The sequence below is a fragment of the Garra rufa genome, chromosome 4 (genome assembly GCF_049309525.1).
Source record: "Garra rufa chromosome 4, GarRuf1.0, whole genome shotgun sequence".
NCBI lineage: Eukaryota > Metazoa > Chordata > Actinopteri > Cypriniformes > Cyprinidae > Garra > Garra rufa.
Genome location: NC_133364.1, coordinates 32,830,161 through 32,853,171, shown reverse-complemented (window position 1 = coordinate 32,853,171; position 23,011 = coordinate 32,830,161). Strand labels below are relative to the sequence as shown.

General features: G+C 37.6%; 1 protein-coding gene across 2 annotated transcripts; it reads left to right on the top strand.

Moving 5' to 3' along the window:
* Positions 1-273: 273 nt before the first annotated feature.
* LOC141333852 (uncharacterized) lies at positions 274-15,089 on the top strand. 2 transcript variants are annotated; one of them, XM_073839002.1, is made up of 2 exons: positions 274-481; positions 13,374-15,089. In XM_073839002.1, the coding sequence occupies exons 1-2, from the start codon at positions 397-399 to the stop codon at positions 14,552-14,554; spliced, it is 1,266 nt and encodes a 421-aa protein (XP_073695103.1). In that variant the 5' UTR covers positions 274-396; the 3' UTR covers positions 14,555-15,089. The 2 variants fall into 2 exon arrangements, with proteins under 2 accessions (XP_073695103.1, XP_073695104.1); XM_073839003.1 differs by lacking the exon at positions 13,374-15,089 and adding an exon at positions 4,250-7,428.
* The last annotated feature ends 7,922 nt before the right edge of the window (positions 15,090-23,011 follow it).

The following is a 23,011-nucleotide window of genomic DNA, read 5'->3' as shown; positions in this document are numbered from 1 at the left end:
ACTTTTACCTTACTTTAATTCATTCGACCATCACCATCTTCCCTTTCAACAGTGTTTTAATTCAGACACATATATTAATTCTGCTTCATGAAGTCATAAACTCTTTTTTTAAAAATGTCTGTATTCATCACGTATGTTAGTATAAACATTACTAATACAAAATCTGCACGTTTGTGATTATAGACAGCAGCGTGTGAACGGGACTTTTATTTTGGTGTGAGATATGACGTCATAGCCTGCGACGCGAACGGGCGTCTGTTTTTGACAGGCGTTTGAAGGTATGTGTTTTGAGAATTGAAGCTGTTTAAAACGATAAACCGTTCAGTGTTTTAAAATAAGGTCACAGAAAAACTCTTGGTGAGTCAACTAAAATCCATGTGACATACTTATATAAAGATGACGTTTATTAAAGAGGAAAGTGAAGACAAGAAGATTGAAGAAACATTCAGAGTCAAACATGAAGATACTGAGGAACAAACAGGTTGGTTTTCATTCTCAGCTCATTAATTTGATCTTTATTCTAATGTCCAGTTGACATTAGAATAAATGACAAATTATCAGGGTTATCAGTATTATCACAGTATTGTTAAAATGTGCTGGAAACGTTCAAAAAGTACTGACATACAAATTACGTGGCAGTCGTACCATCTCTAGTACACACACACACACACACACACACACACACACACAAAACCCTAATTCCAGAAAAGTTTTGTTAAATGCTATAATATTAAGAATGTGTTATCTGTTCATTCACTTATGTGTTAACAAATCCTGGCCACCTTTAAATTTTATTTTGTAAATATAAGCACATTTTCATCTTAAATGTTACAACACACTCCAAAAAAGTTGGACAGATGCAAAATAAAAGTGAAAAGTTTATAGAATATCCAAATGTTTTGAAACAGTTCACAGTAAGAAGGTGAGGATATCATGTTTGGGTTTTAAAATCAGCAATTCAGTCTTTGCAAGTGAAGCTAGATCACGTCTTTTGTGCCAAATTTCATGACTAAAGTGTCAAAAAATTAAAAATCACGTTTCTTAATAGAAAATCACAAAGAATTTGTCTTTATACATAACATAATAATGTGAAACATTTCAGGGAATCCAGAGAAATGTCAGTCTGTGTTGGGCAATGCAGGACACCTCAGGTGAATGTAGATGACCTTTGAGCCCTAAATGGCATTGCATAACAATCAGTCAGGCTGCTCTGTTAAATTATAACCACAGACTCAGGAGTACTCAAGACAAACTGCTGTTACTGACAACATTTTGCAGCTGCATCAATCAATACAACTTGAAGTTCTGTTACTCTAACAGTTTTATTCAGTGATGCCATGGAGTTCTCTGGGCCAGAGCTCATCTCAGCAGACGCAGAAAGTAGTGAAGTATTTTTACATTACTCAAGTAAATTTTAAAAGTATCTATAGTTTATCACTGTTTTTCGTTTAAAAAAAAAAACTCAACTTTACTACCTTCCAAAGCATAATGTCATACTTTTACTGCACTCCATTTCATGAATAAAAGTTTTGCCTTTAGCATTTTCTAGTACTCAAGCCTTTGAATTACAGTAGTAAGGCAGTAAAAAATACAATATTATGCTTTGGAATGTTGTTAAGTAGTTTTCTAAAGAAAAACACTGATAAAGTACAGACACTTGAAAAGTACTTTTACAGCAGAGTAAAAATACTTCACTACTGTCTGCCTCTGCCTCTCAGATGATGAAAATGTGTGCTGTATTCAGATGAGTCCATACTTCAGCTCGTTTCTGGGAAAAATGGGTGCTGAGTTCTCAGTACCAAAGTCCATAGGGTCCAGACTTCCATCACTGACAGATGAAAATGACTGTCATGGTATGGGGGTGCAGCAGAGCAAATGGCATTGGTGACTGGAATATGTGTGAAGATACCATTAGTAGGGCTGTGCAATATATCGAACGATATTGTGAGGCGCGTTTAGTCAATGAAGCCGGTGCTTTGATTAGTAGTAAATCTCCATCACGTGCGTTCCGCTCAGGTTCCGCTGGAGCGGCAATTGATACACAGAGACGTAAATCTCTGACAAGCTACGCCATATCGAGCTTAATATTAAGTGACTAAACGCGCCTCACAATATCGTTCGATATATTGCACAGCCCTAACCATTAGCCACGTTTCCACTGTTGGGCAAAAACCGGGCGTGCTAGTGCATGCTAGGGCCAATTGTGTTTCCACTGTCACTTCCGGGGCCTGATCGTGCCTTGTCGGTGCTTCCTCAGGGCCAATGGCCCGGGTTTTCGGCCCGACGAAAACTTTGGGCCAAAGCGGGCCAGCTGGGGCTTGAGGTGTGCTCAAAGTGAAATGCGGAGTTTATGCAAAGTTCCAGTAAGCGTGCAGTCAGGTAAAAGTGTGTCTGCGGTAAGATGCGCATTTCGCTGTATTACGTCGTGCAAAGAACTCAAAAACTTAAAATGGAGAATCGTTAGTACTGGTCTGTGGAAGATACCAGGGCTCTTCTAAGCCAGTTTGACTGCATCTGCAGAAACGAAGACGTGATAAAATACATTGTTGCTGAACTCGAAAAGCTAAATATCCAGTTAAGTTCGAGACAAGTTGAAGTAATTGCAGGCGCAGTACAAAGCCATAAAAATGCACAATGGACAAAGCGTTGCCCAGAGAAGACACTTAAATTAGGCAGAGTGATATGGAAATCTATGCAGTTTTGATGGGCACATTACTTAAATGGTTATCTGATGGGGCACCTTTTGTGTCCTGTGTAAATCAGGTCCTATTGAGTAATAGTTGTCTGTAACTACAGTTAATAGTGTAACTATGTGATGAAAACATTATTTAAATGCATGTCTGATGAGTATCTACTCTTATTTAAATTTGGACAAATACATATAAGATCCTATAAAAATGAGATCTGATGTATAAGTTGATTTACATCGTCAAAACCGCCCCCAAAAAACTCACCAGCACACCTTGATAACATGTTAACATACACTGTACCTGTATCTGTACCTAAATAAAAGGCATAAAAGATTATACTAGAAGTACAACTGTGTAGTTATTTTTTGCTGTAGTGTGTAGATAATGTGCAACATTTTGTTTGATGTAATACCAAGTTAGACAAAAGATTTGTGTGTAGGTCATAAAAACAAAGCTTTTCAAGCAATTTATTAATGAAATATATTACAAATATTGCTGCTGCATAAACAACTGTTGCAGAGCACTTCTTGCATCAGAACAGACATCACCAACATTACAAGGCGTTTCTGCATTCGCTGTATCCGGCTTCCACGTCGCTGTATTTTTCTTTTTCGCCTAGCAGCTAACATAATCTTTCAGCGTAAACGCCGCTGAGCCTCCATCTTCGCATCTTGGTTTCGCTGCCTCATCTTCCACCAAGAAAACACCGAAAGGAGCAAACAAACAGCCGCTTTGGATCTCTTTATTTTGTTCGTTCGATGATCACACTATGGTGGCCTACCTGACTTTCAATCTCCCCGCTGAAAGGGGAGGGGTTTCGTGACGTTTGATCCAAGGAGGTGTGTAAAGGGCGGGCTTTAGATTTGCGCAGCGAGGCTACTGGCTTGATAGTGGAAACGCAGCTTACTTTTGGCCTCGGTGCTTGAGATTCGAGGCCGTTGGTCCCCGCTCGGCACGCTCTTAGCACTGGCTCACACTGGCCCGACAGTGGAAAAGCGGCTATTGAAATGGAGAATGTATTGAAAACGGCATGTATTGGGATTGTACAGACACTATACTGCCATCAAGATGATGTCTTTCATGGGAAATCTATGATTATTAGATCAATAAAATGTTGGGTCAGTGCAAGCCAGAGCTTACAATAGCCTGTGCAGGGCTAATAGCCCTCTGACCTGTAGCGCAGAGCCCAAAATCACTCTGCTTTTCATCCTTCAGGCCAAAAGCTCCACAGCACGTAACTAAAACCCACCTTTAACACGCATCTCTTGAACATCACACAACCCTATCATTTCAGCAACAAACTGAAGTTTTATTAGTGAAACTATAGGAAGATTGCAAAATTAATATGATAAAAATTGACATTTGTGGACAACTGGACTTTTACTTAAAACATAAAAAAGAGGGGGAGGGTGTTAAAGGTTAAAGTTCAACTTTAAAGATTAAAATTTTTAAACAACTGGGTATATGATCTACATGCCTTACACATCTATATGTTTTGTTGTCTGTTTCTTTGTCTCATTAAAGTGGTGTTAATTTGCACTTGTCTCTTTTTGTCTTAGATATGATGGTGCTGAAAAAGGAAAGTGAAGAAAAAGATCAATATAAAAATCATGAATTCATAACAGGAGAAATAACTTTTAGTTGCTCCCAAGCTGAAAAGATTTCCTCACGGAAAAGGGCTAAAAAGACAGCGACAAGAAGTAATTTTACCTGCCAACAGTGTCAAATGTGTTTCAACCAACATGAGAAGCTTAAAGCCCACATGAGAGTTCACTCTGGAGATACGCCTTATACATGCCCTCAGTGTGGAAAGAGTTTCAGTTCAAAAGGAAACCTCAAAACCCACATTAGTATTCACACTGGAGAGAAAACTTTCATTTGCCAACAGTGTGGAAAGGGATTCATTCTTAAGGGAGGCCTTAAAAAGCACATGAGAATTCACACTGGAGAGAAACCTTACACATGCCCGCAGTGTGAGAAGAGTTTCACTGAGAAAAAAAGCCTTAACAAACACATAAGAGTTCACACTGGAGAGAAGCCTTTCACATGCCCGCACTGTGAGAGGAGTTTCACTCTGAGAGAAAGCCTTAACAATCACATGAGAATTCACACTGGAGAAAAGCCGTACACATGCTCTCAGTGTGGGAAGAGTTTCACTCTAAAAGAAAGCCTTAACAGGCACACAAGAATTCACACCGGAGAAAAGCCTTACATTTGCTGTCATTGTGGAAAGACTTTTGCTCTAAAAGAAGGCCTTAACAGTCATCTTAGAGTTCACACTGGAGAGAAGCCTTACTCCTGCCAACAGTGTGGAAGGACTTTCACTCAACTTGGAAATCTGAAAGTCCACATGAATGTTCACACTGGAGAAAAGCCTTACACCTGCCAACAGTGCGGAAGAGGTTTCTGCCATAAAGGAAACCTTAATTACCATATGAGAATTCACACTAGAGAGAGCATTTTCACGCAGTAGAATGTTTCACTCAAAAAAAGAACCTTTAACAGAAATCCTGCATGTGCACTCAGTGTGGGAAGAGATTCAGTCAAAAAGGACCCTTTAAAGACAACATAAGAAGTCACACCGGAGAGAAACCTTTCAACATGCCAACAATTGGAAGAAGTTTCAACTGAAAAGGAACTCCTAACAGGCACATGGGAGTTCACACTGGAGAGAAGCCATTTACATGTGGTCACTGTGGAACACGTTACAGATATAAAACATCCCTTAAGTGCCACCTGAGTATTCATGCATGAGCAGGTTTTTGTTGGGTGGAACTAATTTCACAGACAGGCAACACTTCATGTGTGAGAGACTTTATAATGCTCTTGATTATGTGCTAAATTCACCATCAATGTCCACCAACTATATACACTATTTATGTGTTCGTCAAAGGAATGTCAACTAAAGTATAAATCTGTATTAAATAAGTAAAACTTTGTGGACATGCGCAGGGATTTCAGCAAATAACCTCAAACCCGTAACACCGAGCACAAAATCACATTGTGTTTCCACCGTCAGACCAGAGGCTCCACAGCACTTCAAACCTGTCCTTTACTTAACTCCATCATTTCACCAACAAATGGAAGTTTTCATCAGAAACTACCAAGATTGCAAAATGAACATGAACGTATGACCATAACTTGACCAGGCCTAAGAGTTATAACCCTAGCGTCAAAGTTTCACATAAAAAGTGATACATTCATAATTAATTTGTCAGGACTGCAGAGTAATCATACAGAAGTAGTGTCACTTTAAAAAGTAACAGAAATAAATTAGGTTTTCATCACATTTCCTTAGAATGATAATTTCTATAATTTTCTCACCATCTGAGGAGCTTTGAGCACTTTCTCCAGTCCTAGTGTAGTGCTGTCATTTCAGACAGAGAAATAGTATGTACTCCTGAATGAAAAAACAGGAGTTATGATGGAACTGGCTATTTTTTATGACATTCACAGCTAAATATGCATGTAAGGCACTCCAATATATAGAGACCAGATGTATTGACATGCAAAATATGTAATCAAAGAAGTACTTGCTTGTTGATTGTCAGTAAGCTTATCACAGGTAAAATGAGCAATTTCTATTTTGTCACGATTTTTTTTTTTTTTTTTTTTGCAATACGTGAAGAGCATCTTGTCATCATGCTGGGACACAGCTTAAGCCGCAGTGAGGCCTGTCAGTCTGCACATTGCAAATAAATTACTACATGACAAGTTCATTGTGATGCTGGGAGACTCAAGCGAGTACTTCCAAACGGTATTAAGTACTGTGATAATAATAGCCTTTGATTTTTTTATTTTTTCATTTTTTTATTTTAATGGGACAGATCAGAACTGACAGGAAGCAAAGTGGGAGAGCGATGGGGCAGGATCGAGAAAGGTCCTCGAGTCGGGACCCGAATGCATGTCGGTGCGCCGCCCACAAGGCGCCAACAGCCTTTGATTTTTAATAAGATGGTTTTCTTTCTAGTTTACCTTGGCATACAAGGATTTCATGCACAGGAGAGATACGCATTTAAGCTTATCACAGGTAAAATGGTCAATTTCTTTTTTGTCACATCTTGTTTTTCACACTACACGAAGAACATCTTGTCAAAGAATCTTGACAGACTTTGAAACAGGCATGAAACCAGACCTTATTGTCCAGACAGCAGAACAACAGTGAATCAACATTAAAGCATCAACCAACTTGTCATTGAATCAATGTTAAAATTTTGCATTATCCCAGTAGGTTTAAACCCAGTTAATAAGAAATCACCTTAAATTTAGTAAAGGCAACAGTGTTTATCCAGTTTTATGTTTGGGTGGTATCAATATTTTAGATCGGAAATGCAATAACAGACATATTCGCAAAATATTTCAGACAAAAAGAAAGATTACCCCAAGAGGGAAATTCTACTGGGGCTCCTTTATAACAAATATTAACTGGAGAAAGGCCTTGCTTTTGCCAAATAAATTCTGTATATCTAACAAGGTTAAGGAGATTCATTATAAAATTCTTCATAAAATTTATCCTGTTAATTTATCTATTTCTAAATATTCTGATATCGATGAGTCTTGCTCGTTTTGTGGCTTTGTTGAGGAAACAGCTGCCCATTTGTTTTTTGATTGTGGTGTTACCAACAAATTGTGGGTTGACTCAAGCTCATATTTTTAGCCTTACAAATGTGACCCATGCCTTTGACCTCAAAGATGTTGTTTTTTTTATTATGAAAATCCAAAACAATTATCTGTTGAATATGTTGTTAACTTTTTTATACTGAATGCAAAATTTTTCATTCATAAGCAAAAATGGCTTAAATCTCCTCTGTCTTTTACCCTTTTTCTTGCTGATCTCGATTCTGTTGTTTCTTCTCTTAGACTTATAAATAACAAAAAGAGCCCCACATTTTGATTACATTATGACAATTTTTCTAAAAGGATGTAACTTATAATTTTAATTTTATTTTTTCTTATGATTGTTCCTTGTAGGAATGTATCAGTCTGCAATTTCCCCGTTCTGGTATGTGTTGTACAAGTTTTTGCAATAATAATAAAAGAAAAAAGTTAAAAGTTAGCATTGATTTTTCATCAGGTTTGCACCCTGAAAGAATGTTGTTTCAATGATGCAAAACACATCAAGATGGACATAAAATCAATATTTGTTCAACTTAACTTAAATCACTTATTTTACATTGAATCAAGCAATTTTAGTTCAGTCTTGCTTTATGTACAGCAAGATTCTGTGAGAGTAAGTCATGTCCGTTTTGAAAACCTTTTTTTAAAACAAAAAGTCAGTAACTCAGCATCCTTCAGTTTACATGTAAACATATTTATTTCTTTATGGCCCATACCCATTTAAACAGGAAGTAACATCGCAAGTAGAATAAAACAGCTATATAATAAAATGCACTACAACTTAGATACAAATTATTATGAACTGGATGACAAAATGACTATTATAAGAGATTGTTAATTCTGAATTTATAAGAGAAGAGACTGGAAAACCATAACAGCAAATAACAATTGCAACCTGCTTCAGCAAAATTCAGTCAAATGCAATTAGAAACAACAAAGACAGAAACACAACAGATGACTGAAACATTATTACCGCAGTGAATAAATACTCTGAAATGTATTTACTCAGCAAAACAGAGTCTGAACTGATGGTTTTCCACCACAAGCCATCCCCCCCAGCCGTTCTGGGGCATAACTGTTGAAGCAAAGACAAACTCTGAGGCCTCCTTTTTTCAGCTTTCAGCTGTTGTTGTTGTTAAGGCATCTAAAGAATGAAAAAAAAAAAGTTATAACTGCACAATGCTCTAAAAACTTGGACTGGTAGTTGTTTATGACTGACAGAAGGGGCGTGCACAGTCAGAAAAAAAACAGGTGGAGAAGAAAAGACACATGTTAACTGCAAAATAATTAAGAATTAAGGTGAAGAATTAGGTGTAAAAACCATCAGGAACCATTTAGTCTCCAGCGCCACCATTTTCCAGAACTGCAACCTACCTGGAGTATCCCGATGTGCAATGTGTCAGGTTCTCAGAGTGTTTGCTTGGGTAAACAATCCTAAAAAATGACCATCACTTAATAAGAATAACATTCAGAAGTGTTGTGAAATACATACAGACTGTTTTTGTTGTTGTTGGTTTTTGTTTTAGAAGGTGTAGTGCTGGTCCTCTTGAAGCACATCCTCTTGTAGCACTCTTGTAGTACATTTTAAGAGTTCATCTCTGCAAGAAAGACATTTCAGGATAGGAGATGGACTAAAACTGAAGTCCCAAAAATTACTGCCAGATTCTGGAGGATAAACTCGAAAGAGTGCTGTAAGAGGATGTGGTGCTGGGTGCTATTAATTGAGGGTCTTTTTTTTTAGGATTTTTTGCCCAAGCAAAGTCTCTGAGAACCTGACACATTGCACTCTGGAGACTCCAGGTAGGTTGCAGTTCTGGAAAACGGTGGCGCTGGACCTAAATGGTTCCTGATGGTTTCATTTCTAATTCTTAACATTAATTCTTACTTTTTTTTGCAATTAACATGCACCTTTTATGACAATGCAGACGCAACGAGCGTTTTTCTGTCCGGTGGTCATGCCTTAACTTTGCAATTTCGAGTATTGCATTAGTATTGCATCCTTCTCATGGGAATTTAATCGTTTTTGACTTTTCAGTCTGAGGTCAAAAATTTTTTTGGGCTCATTTTATCTATAAAAGAAAATGTGCCTAATAATTTTGCACACCTGAATATAAGGAGTTTTTCCATTTCCAGCATTACTTTATTAATTTACTCAACAGATACATTTAAGCAACTCCCTTTAGTGAGGGAAAAACGCATCTGGAAAATTCGACAGTGACAGTGCTGTATAAAATACCAGGATGTTGGAAATAACACTGGCAAATGTTGGTTAAAGTACACATCATTTAGCTGGAATGAACTCCTTCAACACTACAAGTCGCTCAGGGATGGCAGAGATTTGGCAGAGACTTGAAAGCTAGAAAGTCTTGTCCACTGCACCACCACAGATCCAGGAGAATGTCAAGAACCATGTCAAGGTCAGTTTCTAAAAGAGGAGAGCATGTTAGATGGTGTTCCTCATCTAATTCTAGTCGAAAACCTTCATCTGTTCTACAGGAGGCATTGGTTTTCAGGAAACGTTGTGCAGTGTTTCACATAGGAACCTTTCTGTTGACATTTGTCACAGCCATAGTAGCCTGTGTTTGACTTTATACCTTTGATAAAGGCTCGTGCTGGAGCTTCGCACATGACTGATGTAACCTTGACAAAGAAAGTCTTTCCACCAAAAAACAAAGACTCTGCTCAAACTCTGCAACTCACAAACTAACTGGCTTGGTAGTTCCACAAAACAAAGCTATGACAAATGGCTTTGTAGATACACCTTTGAACATGCCAAGAACAGTTGTACTAAAGAGCTTTTAAAGAGGGGGAGGCCATCAAAATTTATTTTTGAATGTGTGCCCATCTGAAAAAAAGACCCTACACTTCTCAGTGTGTTTCTAAAAGCATTTATAATACCAATTTAGTGGAAAGATGCACCTCCAATCATCTCCACATTGTACTGTGTTTTTGTTCTTAAGAGGGACCTTCCATCTTTTGGCAAGAATGGGAAATGGAGTCTAAGAATTGCTAGTTAATAAATAATAATGTACTATAACTAGAACACACTTGATGGTAAAAGCAGCTTATTCTTATTCTACTATTCTCAAAGTTTATTCTTACATCTACATCTACATCCCTGACTGCACCAGGGAGATAAAAAAAAATGTTAAAACACTGTCAACAATAGTTTTATACACCTTTTGTAAGATCTCCTCACTAATACAGACACTGCTGATTGTCTTAGAAAATCGAGTCATGGCTTTAGCTGTCCTCCTAAAGAAAACAGACCCTTTATGACTACACTAAAGCCCTTGAATCACTGTAACACTTAGTCAGTTACCAGAACAAAATTAATTATATGCACAAAACAAAATACAATAACTGAGCCGGTTTCAATTGATGACCAAAATGTTGAAATCAAACTTTAAAAACCTGATACAGTTCTGGACTCTTCTAAAAGGGTAAAATAGAGTATATTTTCAAGAGATGCTCACAGTGACTCGATTTTCTCAGACAATCAGCAGCCTCAGTATTAGTGAGGAGATTTTACAAACGGTGTGTAAAACCATTGTTGACAGTGTATTAACATTTTTTATCTCCATGCTACAGTCAGGGATGTAGACGTAAGAAGAAACTTTATAGAATTGTGTCAATGACAAGTGAAACTGTTGGCAAACCACAGACGCTCTTTCCTCAGCTTTTTAAAGAAAGGGCGATGAAGAAATTAAAGAGTATCCTTGCAGATACTGTTTAGGACATACAAATATATGTTTGTGTCCTTATTTGTCCCAATACCAAAAGAAAAAAAATCCTGTTTAAATTACTTTCCAAAAGAGGAATAAATAAATACACAAACAAACAAATACATAAACTTGAAGAAAAAAGAGATTGATTACAGAATCAAAAGAGTAATATATCAAATTCGCCATCGCACCCCCTTTGCTACAGTTATGCAGCAGCATTAAATAGTTTTATGTGGTTATAATTGCAAGGTATAAAACACAAAGTATGTTAAATTTACTATAATTTTTAAATATATATATAAAAATAAGCTAGATTTAAGATGTTAGTAACTTTGGAAATGTATCATTATATGGGTACGAAATGACATTATTTTTGCAACATTTCTATGATATGTGTGTGTTTGTGATTCTAGATAGCTGTGAACGAATGAGACTTTTATTTTGGTCTGGTGATGTGACGTCATAATAAAGCTGCGTCGCACTCCTCGTCTGTTGTGATTCACCTAAATAAAGGTTTGTGGTTTTAAGCTTTTAAACAATGCAAACTGGTATGTCAATTAAAGTGTTTTTACAAGCTATGTAAAATAAATACATTATTCGTAAACGTGACGTTGTAATGCTTTATTTAGTGTTAGTCAAATAAAGCGTTTAGTAACAAAGAAGGTGCGTCTCTTTTCGCCCCCTATATCATGAATAAATACACCGTGATAAGCAGTGATGAGAGAAACTGAGAATCCGAATCATTTGAGTCAAATCATTTGTGAAATGATTCAGTGATTCGATTCAGCGGCACGCGGACTACTAACGACAACAACAAACACATACGAGTGAATCACAACCGAGAATGATTTCACTAGAGTGTATATTAGATATGAACAAGTAATTGAATACCAAATATAAATCATAAATACCGGAATATGAACGTTCTGTGTAATTTGTATGTATGTCATTTTATATATATACATGTATATATTTTAATCAAGTCTATTAACTCACTCTGACTGACTCCCTAACAAGTGCACTGGCTACTGAACTAGGGAGCTGATTGAGACGCACCCAGAGATTTAGTTTTTTTTTCTTCTATTAATTATTCTCATCTTAAACAGGACAAAGTGTCCAAAACACAGAAAAACTCCTGGCGAATCAACAGAGATCCATGTGACACACTATTATAAAAATGGCGTTTATTAAAGAGGAGAGTGAAGACATGAAGATTGAAGAAACATTCAGAGTCAACCACGAAGGTACTGAGGAACAAACAGGTTGGTTTTCATTCTTGAAGCTGAACTCACTTATTTGATCCTTATATAAATGTCCAGCTCTACAGAAATAAATGATATTGATTAATAATGTAATATCAGTGTTGTAATTAAAGTGATTTTATTTGACTTGGAGTGGACCAGACAAACACTAACGCTGCCTTTAACCTGAGAACATCCTACTTCCAAAAACACATAAGTAATTTAAAACGGTTATGAAACTTAAGCGTATTAACTGTCCAATATCAACTTTTAAATTGAAACTCATTTCTGTCTCTTAACTCTAAGAAAATAATTTTTCGTAAAGCAAGCTGTAACTTCATGAGACATTAAAAAGGAAAAAATGTAATCCAATGTAAGTTATCCGGTAATCATTTATTCATGAGTTATAAATATTAATAACTTGTCAAAGTGAGCCTTAATGTAAAATGATTTAGTGGTTAAAGTAAAAAATAATTTATTAATTATTATTGAACACAGAAAAGAGTATTTTTTTTCTAGTAATATTTTTTTTGTTGATGTAGTATATCAGTAAACACAACTTTAAACAAACAACAACAACAGTGAGCATTACTTATGAACAGAAGCAGTCAGTAATTATTTTAGGTATCACGTTGAAGTAACTTTAGTATTTGATCATCCACACTTACAGTACCTAAGCATAACCAAAACCACCTGCGAGAACACCTGTCTGATTATTTGTATGGTAACTAAGAATATAAACACTTGAAAAACACAGTCTACAATGTCACATCAGTCAGCTTACCCATAAAATCAGTAAACACTGTTGTGCTTAAGAGCATGAGAACAGTTCTAACTGTATGAGGTCTTCTCCTGAAACATGGCTTTATTGGATGTGCACTAGCTTTGGAGGCACACAGGTAACTAAATGAACCATTCTAGGACAGCGTGACTGAAATTATATTACGTTTAAATAGAATGCATTTAAAGGATTTTTCATACTTAAGATTCTACTTACGATTTTTTTTTAACACAAGTAATTTGTATGCGCTGAACCACAACTGCTGGTTTTCATGTCTGTTGCTATGTGCTTTACACTGGTGTTATCTATTTCACTTTAGACCTGATGGTGCTGAAAGAAGAGACTCACGAACTTGATGAAATGGAAGAGAAAGATCAGCATGAGAAACACCATGATTTAATGACTGGTGAAAAATCCACACAGACTGAAAAGACTTCATCTTGTGCAAAACCTCAGAAAACCAAATCTGGCAGACATTTCACCTGCCAACAGTGTGGAAAGAGTTTTCTTCAAAAACACAAACAGCTCCACATGAGAGTTCACACTGGAGAGAAGCCTTTCGCATGCCAACAATGTGCAAAGAGTTTCACTCAAAAAGGACACCTTGAGCAACACATGAGGATCCACACCGGAGAGAAGCCTTTTACATGCAATCAGTGTGGGATGAGTTTTAGACAGAAAAGCCACCTTAACGGCCATATAAGAATTCACACTGGAGAGAGATCCTTCACCTGCCAACAGTGTGGAAATAGTTACCCTCGAAAACAAACCCTTAAAATCCACATGAGAGTTCACACTGGAGAGAAGCCCTATATTTGCACACAGTGTGGTAAGAGTTTTATACACTATAGTGGCCTTAAGTACCACATAAGAACACACACTGGAGAGAATCTGTTTATTTGTGATCAGTGTGGAAAGAGCTTCACAACTGAATTAAACCTTAGGTATCACATAGTCATTCACAATGGAGGGAGACCATTCATATGTATTCAGTGCGGAAAGAGTTTCATGAATAAAGCAAACCTGAAGTCTCACATTAGAATTCATTCTGGAGAGAAACCTTTCACATGTGATCAATGTGGGAAGAGTTTCAGATGTCAAGAAAACCTTAATAATCACACGAGGATTCACTCAAGAGAAAACTGTTTTAAATGTCATCAGTGTGAAATGAGTTTCACGGACACAAATCACCTTAAGAATCATGTAACAACCCACATTGGAGAAAAGCCTTTCATGTGCCATGACTGTGGAAAGTGTTTCACAAGAGAAGGAAGCCTCAAGGATCACTTAAGGATTCACACTGGAGAGAAACCTTTCACCTGCAAGCAATGTGGAAAGTGTTTTACGGTTAAAGTTAACCTTAAAGCTCACATAAGACTTCACACTGGAGAGAGACCGTACAAGTGTCTTCAGTGTGAGAAGAGTTTCAGATACCAAAGCAGCATGAAACGTCATTTGCAAACTCATTCTGGGACGTCGTCGCCATTTCCCTTAGACTGATAAAGTTATTGTAGAATAGTTTCTACAATCATCTGTGCATTCATTCTGGAAGACAATTTAATTGTGGTCAGAGTAATAAAACATTTTCTGCAATCACACTTACAGATACATGTGAAAAGTCAAGCAAACATTTGTGATCTTTATTATATGACGAGAAAAGGTGCTGTGAAATCAAGGCTACCTTCACTCCACAGCTAAATGTGTGAATTAAATGTTGTTATATCTGGTTGTAGAGCTGTGAAAATATCAGACAACTTTACATTTAATATCAAGAAAAGCATGGAAATATTATAGTTATGCTCAGCTCTAAAATATGCTTTTATCAGCACAGTTTATTCTTTGTTGTCGTTCCGGCAGCTTGTATGTACAGGTGCAGCTCCAAAAATGAGAATATCATGAAAAAAGTTCATTTTTTTTTGTAACTTATTTAAAAAAAACTGAAACTTTCATATATTCTAGATTCATTACATGTAATGTAAAATATTTCAAAGTTTTTTTTGTTTTAATTTTGATAATTAGAGCTTACAGCTCATATTTCCTAAGATCGATCAATAAACGGCTTTGCAAAACAGAAAAGTTCAAGTTGTTTGAAGTATATTTATTTATGCACTCAATACTTGGTCGGCAGCACATTACAGCAAATTACTTGCTCCTAGCACAAATTACAGCATTGAAGTGATCAGCCTGTGGCACTGCTGAGGCACTATTGAACCTTCAGATTGTCTGTATATTGTTGGATTGTTTCTCATCTTTCTCTTGAAAATATCCCATAGATTCTCAATGGGGTTCAGGTCAAGCATGTTGGCTTGCCAATAAAGCACAGTAATATCATAGCCAGCAAAACACTTGGAAGTGGTTTTTGCACTGTGGGCAGGTGCTTAAGTCCTGCTGGAAAAGGAAATCAGCATCTCCATAAAGCTTGTCAGCAGATAGAAGCATAAAGTGCTCCAAATTCTCCTGGTAGATATCTTCATTGACTTTACACTTGATAAAACACAGCGGACCAACACCAGCAGACGTCACGGCACCCCAAAGCATTACTGAATTTAGAAACTTCACAATGGACTTCGAGCAGCTTGGATTCTCTGCCTCTCCAGTCTTCCTTCAGACTCTGGGACCATGATTTCAATATGAAATGCAAAATTTACTTTTATCTGAAAAGATGACTTTGGGCCACTGAGCAACATTCCAGTTAATTTTCTCCTCAGCTCAGGTAAGATGCTTCTGACGTTGTTTCTGTTTCAGAAGTGGCTTGGTAGTGCTTGTCCTGAAGACGTCAAACATGAGGACTCTCGATGTGCTAACTCTTCTCTGCCAAAACTAAAAGCTAACGCGACTCCTATGCTGAAATCAAAGTCTGGACGCAAGTGCACAGACATCTAAACCATCATCATATCCCCGAGTGGCAGCCGGTGAGAACTTTAATTTCGATTCAGTAAAATAAGGGATGTGGCTGTTGTAGCGGCAGATGCAGAGTGAGCTTGTGACGCAGCAAAAATGTTCATGTTCAGCATAGAGAGATTCTGTGGACATACTAGGTGCGTTCCGATCGACAGGGTCCCTACGCAGTGTTCACTGCTCCCTACTCCCTTAGCACGGTATATCCGTTGAAGTGGACTTCGCTGACAATAATCGCTCATTTGGAATGCCCTAGAACGTCATCAAAGCAAATCAACGGCAGGGTCACGCATTTTATGATATAACATAAATAAATATTGTAATTTATTTTACTTTAATTTAAATACATATAAAATACATATAAACTTGGGTATATAATAAATATAGTCAAAATGTATATGTTTAGACGGTTAATAGATTGTAGTGGTCTTATCTCACGCACTTTCTTTCCAACACGCAGCCTATATTTAAGTATCTTGTGGTAATGTTAAATAAAACAAAATAAAACATGTTAGAGCCTCACCTTGCCGGTTTAACTTTCATTCATACAATACATTATGCAAATGTAACATGAATCGCCATAACCATTCATAAACACTCTAATTTGTATAATAATAACAACATTTATTGCAACCGCTCCATTGCAGAGCCTTTAAAAAACTTTAACAGCTCTGCTCCATCCTAATTGGTGACGCGGTGCGCAATGACAGTTGGTTAATTTTCCCCGTCCACTTCCTGTGAAGTGATGTACCGATGTTCCCTTATTCCCTATGTCGTTCGCAGTGCCCTTCGAACTGAACATGTTTGCTCCCTTCGGTTTGGAATCTCACTTAAGACATATCCAAGCTATGCTGCAGCCCAAGGTCTTTGTACTTTCCTTTGTCTTTTATTTGGAAAAATAACATGCACAATAAGTACAGTAATGCCCCCCCACCCCTCCAAAAAAGTTGTTCTAATTCTACAAGTAACACACAATTTCAGTGCCAACTTACTCATTAGTGCGGAGATCTGGACATGGGCATCAGTGCAGACCTCCACTAGTCTCACTTCATTCAAAAGAGTGTCGACTGTCCGCACAAATGCCTCTCTCTCCATGATCAAAGAATTTTGCCCAGTCTGTCTTTTGTCCACAGTGATGACAGAGATGATTTCCCTGGATTCATTCTCCATGGCAGTGTATGTACAGTACTGGGCACAATGTCCAGGGCTGTCCATTCTACCATCCGCTATTCAATTTGTAAACAAGAATCAATGATTTTCACATTACATCAAATTGACATATGAACATACTACTCTAGCCTAAATGAATAAAATGTGTACATTACCTAATATTACCACTGTCTTTTAGGCGATGTATTGCCTCAGCCCTCCTCTCTTCCCAAAACTCCTTCACAGTGTCTATACCGCACGTGTCCTGAACTGTGAAAAAGGAACTACGGTCCACCATCCCCATGTTCATAAACTGAAACAGAAACGAGACTTTGGCATAATTGCTTCCTGAGAGTAGGATGTTGCTTGCCAACATGAAGTCCCCTGCCAGCATACCGTACCTCACAGTGGGCTGTGAGGTCCATCTCCACACAGTGTGACCAAAAGGGCACGTCTGACAATAAATGGGACACAACTTAGGCTATTTAGCTTTATGAAATACAAACATAGAATTGCTTCCACTAAGTGGAACTACAACTCTGGAAGCTTTCAGTCCCATCAGAAAAGATTGAAAGTAACTAAATAACATTAGCAATGGTCGTACAGGTCAACTTGCAGCATGTGTAGTCCACAATATTTATAAGCGAAGAACGAATGATGAATCCTTTTTTACCTAAGTAACGTTAGGCTACTCAAATACGTCTCAATTACATTTCACATTGCCATAATCGACGTGCTAATGTTGTTTTCCTCGACGTTTCAGCATAATGACAGAGAAACGGGCTCTGATAATGCATTGCTAATGTTAGCAATGACGACTCACTGTTTCTATTTCCCAAACAATTCCTTACCTTTTCAATTCGATGACCCACCTCCTCCATATGCGCTAACGTAACGTTACTTTGCACGAACATATATACCTTTGTTCGACTGTCTTGAATATTTGAAATGTCTATTTACATTAAGTACAAGTAGGTTAGCCAAACATAGATGAATCTTACCTGTCCAGGAGAAAATTAGCAACGTTGGCGTCTGTCTTCAAATTCTTCTCCGTTTTCAGCCGTCTCCATCTGACAAAGGCATCTCCTATACAAATCCTTGTTTTATTTCGGACTTTGTCACGACGTATTTCGGATTCATACCGAGGTCTTTTAGGTTTCGTAACTTTATACATGTTTTATCCGACTCGTTCTTAGCAGCAGCTGTAACTAACTAGAGCAGAGCTGGCAACCCAGATCACGAAACTCTACTAACTTCGTGATTGGTAGATAGCTGGAGGGTGGAGCCTCAGACCAAAACACAAAATGACAACAATAACATCAGTTGAGGGCTGCAACTTGCACTTTTAAATGACAATATCCTGGCCGGACCACTGTTGTCAGTGATATAAGTATTTGAAATTAACATGATTTCTTAATGTCTAGTGACATGTCAGGGCCATTTTATGATTAACTGACATAAATTTCTTACATACGGTTCCTTTAACTAAGGGGGAAAATATTTTTGTCCCGTCAATTGCTATCACTGTGTCAGTCACCGCTCCTTCGAGAATGAACCCAGCATAAATATGCAGATGTAATTCCCAAAACATAGCAGCGTGTATGTGTTTCATACAAATTCTGAATGGATTACAGCCTGGAAAGTGCAAAGCGCGCTCCCTTTATTATCACTAAAAGCGTCACTAATCTTAGCTCATTGTGAAATCCCACAAAGTTCCGTTATAATCAATAAATCTTTCTAAACTAAACAATGAATCTTTAATTTACATCGTGTCTACACTTAGTCATGAGATGATTCACGAGCGCGCAGAACGGCACTTAATAAAAACTGATCTGCCGCTTTCAGTGGTGATTGAATTCTGACAAACTGTTTCTAATTGTTTCGCATTCAACGCTGCAAAAACACGTTGGATTGTTTGCCAGATCTTCAATTGCTTTGTTTTCGTTTGAGGGTTATATAGCACGGATAGTACCCCAGTAGAACCAGGCCTAAATTTGGCTAACCGCTCCAGTTGCAGAGGGGCTGTCGGGGATTTCAGTTTTGGGATGCACTGTAATTTAAAACAGCGACTATAATGGGCGAGGACATTGATTAATTCTGAAGTTCATGTGTGTCTAAGCTGATCGTTAAAATCATACAGTTAATCCGATTTTATATACATGTCTTGAAACTAAATAGTCAATTTTCTAAACTATACTACAGATTGCACTCTAAAAAGTGTATTTTAGTATTAAATGATACAGTTGAACAATGCTGTATGTTAAAAGCAGATACAAAGAAATCAGAATGACAAACACTGGTTGTTTAAGTTTATTTGCAATTTATTTACATGTTATACTTTTGTTTCTATTTAAGGGGTTTTCACCTTTCTGCTACAACTTCATCATAATTGATGCAAATAAAAGAATAGTGGAATCCAGTTAAGGTCTCCGTTGATGATGTCTCTCTCCTTTCAAGCGGGGAAATTGTGCAAGAAAAGAAACAGCTTGACAGTGAAAAACCGGGATACCAGTAGGAACTGGAAACCTGTGAGACTCAAATAGACAAGTTAGAAGAGGGGAAAATATCTTTCAAAGAATTCTATATTTCTTCCTAACTTGTTGAAAGATATCATAATGCTCGAACAGCTTAAAGCAGAAAGGACAGTGGAAAAAAGGGCATTCACATGTCTAATTAACACTATATCAAGAACCTGTGAAGAGATGTCGGAGGAAGATCTCCTGAGCAGTTTAGATTAACTCACAAAGCAAGCAGAGAAAGTCATGGAAGTAAATGATGATCTTGAAGCAGGCATGACTGCAGAATTAGAGGGAGGGCTGGACGCAGACAAGTCAGTTGTGTTAACAGAACAGCATAAAGATATGCGAATGCGAATGTGAGTTAAAACTGAATGAAACTAAAGCTTCAAGAAACTCTATGGGCCAGATATGGAGATATGGAACTGTCCACAGCACTGCAGGTTGGTGAAGCTGAGAGCGAACAAGTTGCGGCAGTAGTTCCAAATGGCAATCACGAAGCATTTCATGCTCACTCACCTTCAAAATTTGATGAAGACTGCAAAAGATCTGTATAGCAAATGGCAATAGTGCATCCCAGCAGGCCAGTGGCTGAGAGGACTTGAATTCAGTGTCACCAGATTAGTGTCAAAGAAAGCTGACTTCATTTGGGCAAGACGAGAGGAGGAGGTAGGGAGGATAACACCTTCACAGGTGATCCCCAGTTATCCTTTGACACCAATTAAGTTAAAACCCACAGCTCTTCTGAAACCCATTGGTAACAAACAAGACTTTCAGGTGGAAGAAGGACTGGGAAGCACTCCAGAAGCAGGGCAGGCATGAAGGTTTGAATAAAGACCAAGCGGTATCTTCTGAAAATCAGGGTAAGCACCACCCAGGGAAATTTCAGGTCACACCAATTGGCTTGCTATGAATTGGAAAGCAATGCTGAGATCAACAAAGCAGTGTCACCGGAGCAACTGTAAAAATTCTTTCCAGACATACCTTTTGTCGAACTTGCTTCACCTTCACTTAACTGATGTAGTATATGCAAAACAATGGCAAGTGTATATTTGGACAATGATACTTGTTGTTGCCCATTTCAATTTCATCCTCAGGATTTTCAATTGACATGACAGCCTCAAATACATTAGCAAAGTCTAATAAATGGTAAATGGTGCGCTTTCTGTGTTTGTTACTGATCGTGCTGGTAAGACGAGACGTGAGACCAACTCAAATAAAGTATCCTTTTTAATCTTGAACTTGACAATAACAGGGAATATCCACACACGTGAAGCAAACTCAAATAATGACCGACAATAGACTGAACTCAAAGACAGACTTATAAAGCAAACTAATCAAGACACACAGGTGATACAGATAATGACTAAACAAGGACTAAACCAAATGATTACAAACTGACGGGGGAAGACAGAGGGAGAAACCAAATCAGAATAGTGAAAACACAAGGCAGAAGACAAGAAACATAAGGCTACATATGACAGTGTTAGCTTTTGGAGGGATGTAGTCGTCCACTGCCTGCTTCTCATCTAGTGTACCTGAGATTTAGTATTGGCCAATACCGAGTACAGATCCGATACTAAAGTAACATTTTTAAAAAAAAGTGCTGAATTACCTATAAAAATGTACAAGGCACCAGGATCTACATGAACAATAATTTCCTAACCTTGTAAAACAAATTACAAATGCACAAATGATTTGTTTTTAGTGAAATATTTATTAAAACAGCACCAGTGCGACAAGTGTAGATACAAAATAAGATGCTGTACAAATAAATAAAACAAAAAGTAAGTGCAAATTTCAAAATCCAGTGTATAATAAAAAAATAAAGCAGCTGAAATTGTTTCAAATAAGTAATAGCTTTACTTGCTTGGTAGATATTCAAGATAAACAGGGGTCAGCTGTTTGTGATGCTTTAGTGCAAATAAAATGTAACATCCAACATAAATAAATAAAGCTTCATTAGCTTAGTAAAACTGCACATGTAAAACTAAACAGAAAATTTTATTTATAATAGTTTAGTCAGTGGAAATTCAAAATTCAGTATACATTAAACTCAGGAAAAAGCAATAGCTTTACTTGGTAGACACTTTGTAATTCTTTAGTACACACAGAATTTAACATCCTTTTTAACAATTGAACATATCAAGCTTAGTCTTGAGCATCACTGGCAGGTTCTTGCTTAGAAAAGCAAGCATATCTGCTCTCTCAGCTGTCAGTCTGTTTCGCCTCTCATCCAGGATAGAAGAAAATGCTAAAGAGTCTTTCACTTTCTACGCTAGTGCAAGGTGCACAGAGGTATTTCAAGGCCACGACAGCAAGGCTAGGAAAATGCTGGCGGTTGAGTCCCCAGTATTTGTATTTGTATGGGTCATGTGTAACAGGGATTGTTTCATGCATTTTAACAGCAAATGCAAAATCCATGCATTTGGACTGCAGTGCTGGAGCAGCTTGCTGTACCACCAGATTCCTCATGAATTTTGTCAAATTCTTTTATGAAGCTACTGCTACTCTTACTTGCTTTTTCTGGTGGCTCCAAAATCTCTGATGCTCCATCATCCATGGTAGCCCTCAAGTCTTCCTCTAGTTCTTTGGCCAGTACATCTTTTCCAAGCTTTGCAGACTCTGCACTCGTAAAGAATCTGAAAAAGTTACACTCATACACAAGTTACATATTAGTACATCATAGATATGCCAAATGGTAGCACATTTATCTTTACTTTAAATCTAAAAATACAAGCTAAGATATATGTAAAACATATAGTGTACATGTACTATGTTACTTTTGTCAAATATATAGATTGATATACAGAGAGAGAAATAAAAAATGTATTAATAGTTTACAGTCTTACCTGTCTTTGTATCTTGGGTCCAGCAGAGTTGAGAGTGTATACAGAGGTTCATCTTCCACTGTTCTGAAGCGTTTGTCGATGGCTTCTAGGAAGGTCTTTTTCATGGTTTTAATCCCAGAGTCGGCCTCGGTTTCTATGGAAAGGACACATTTGAGAACAGTGACACTTGGGATAACATCAGCAATGAGTGGCTGAGCTCACCTTTTTAGTAAACTCTTCAAATGGTTCAAGACATATATTTGTTTTTTTCAAGCAAGACCCACTGGTTTGCTGTGAATGTTGCGGGTAGGTCATGGTCTGCAGCATAGGCAGACAGGACTCGCTTCTGTTCCAACAGACTCTCTATCATGAAGTAGGTGCTATTCCACATTGTTCTTACGTCTTGCTGGAGGCGTTTTGGTTCCACATTCACCTCAAGCTGGATATTTTACAGCCGGGAATATGCAAGAGGAGAGTGTTTAAATGCCCCACAATGTGTCTCCTAGGTGCAATGGCATCACTCACACCGCGTTGTGAGAGAAGTCCCTCATTTACAACAAACT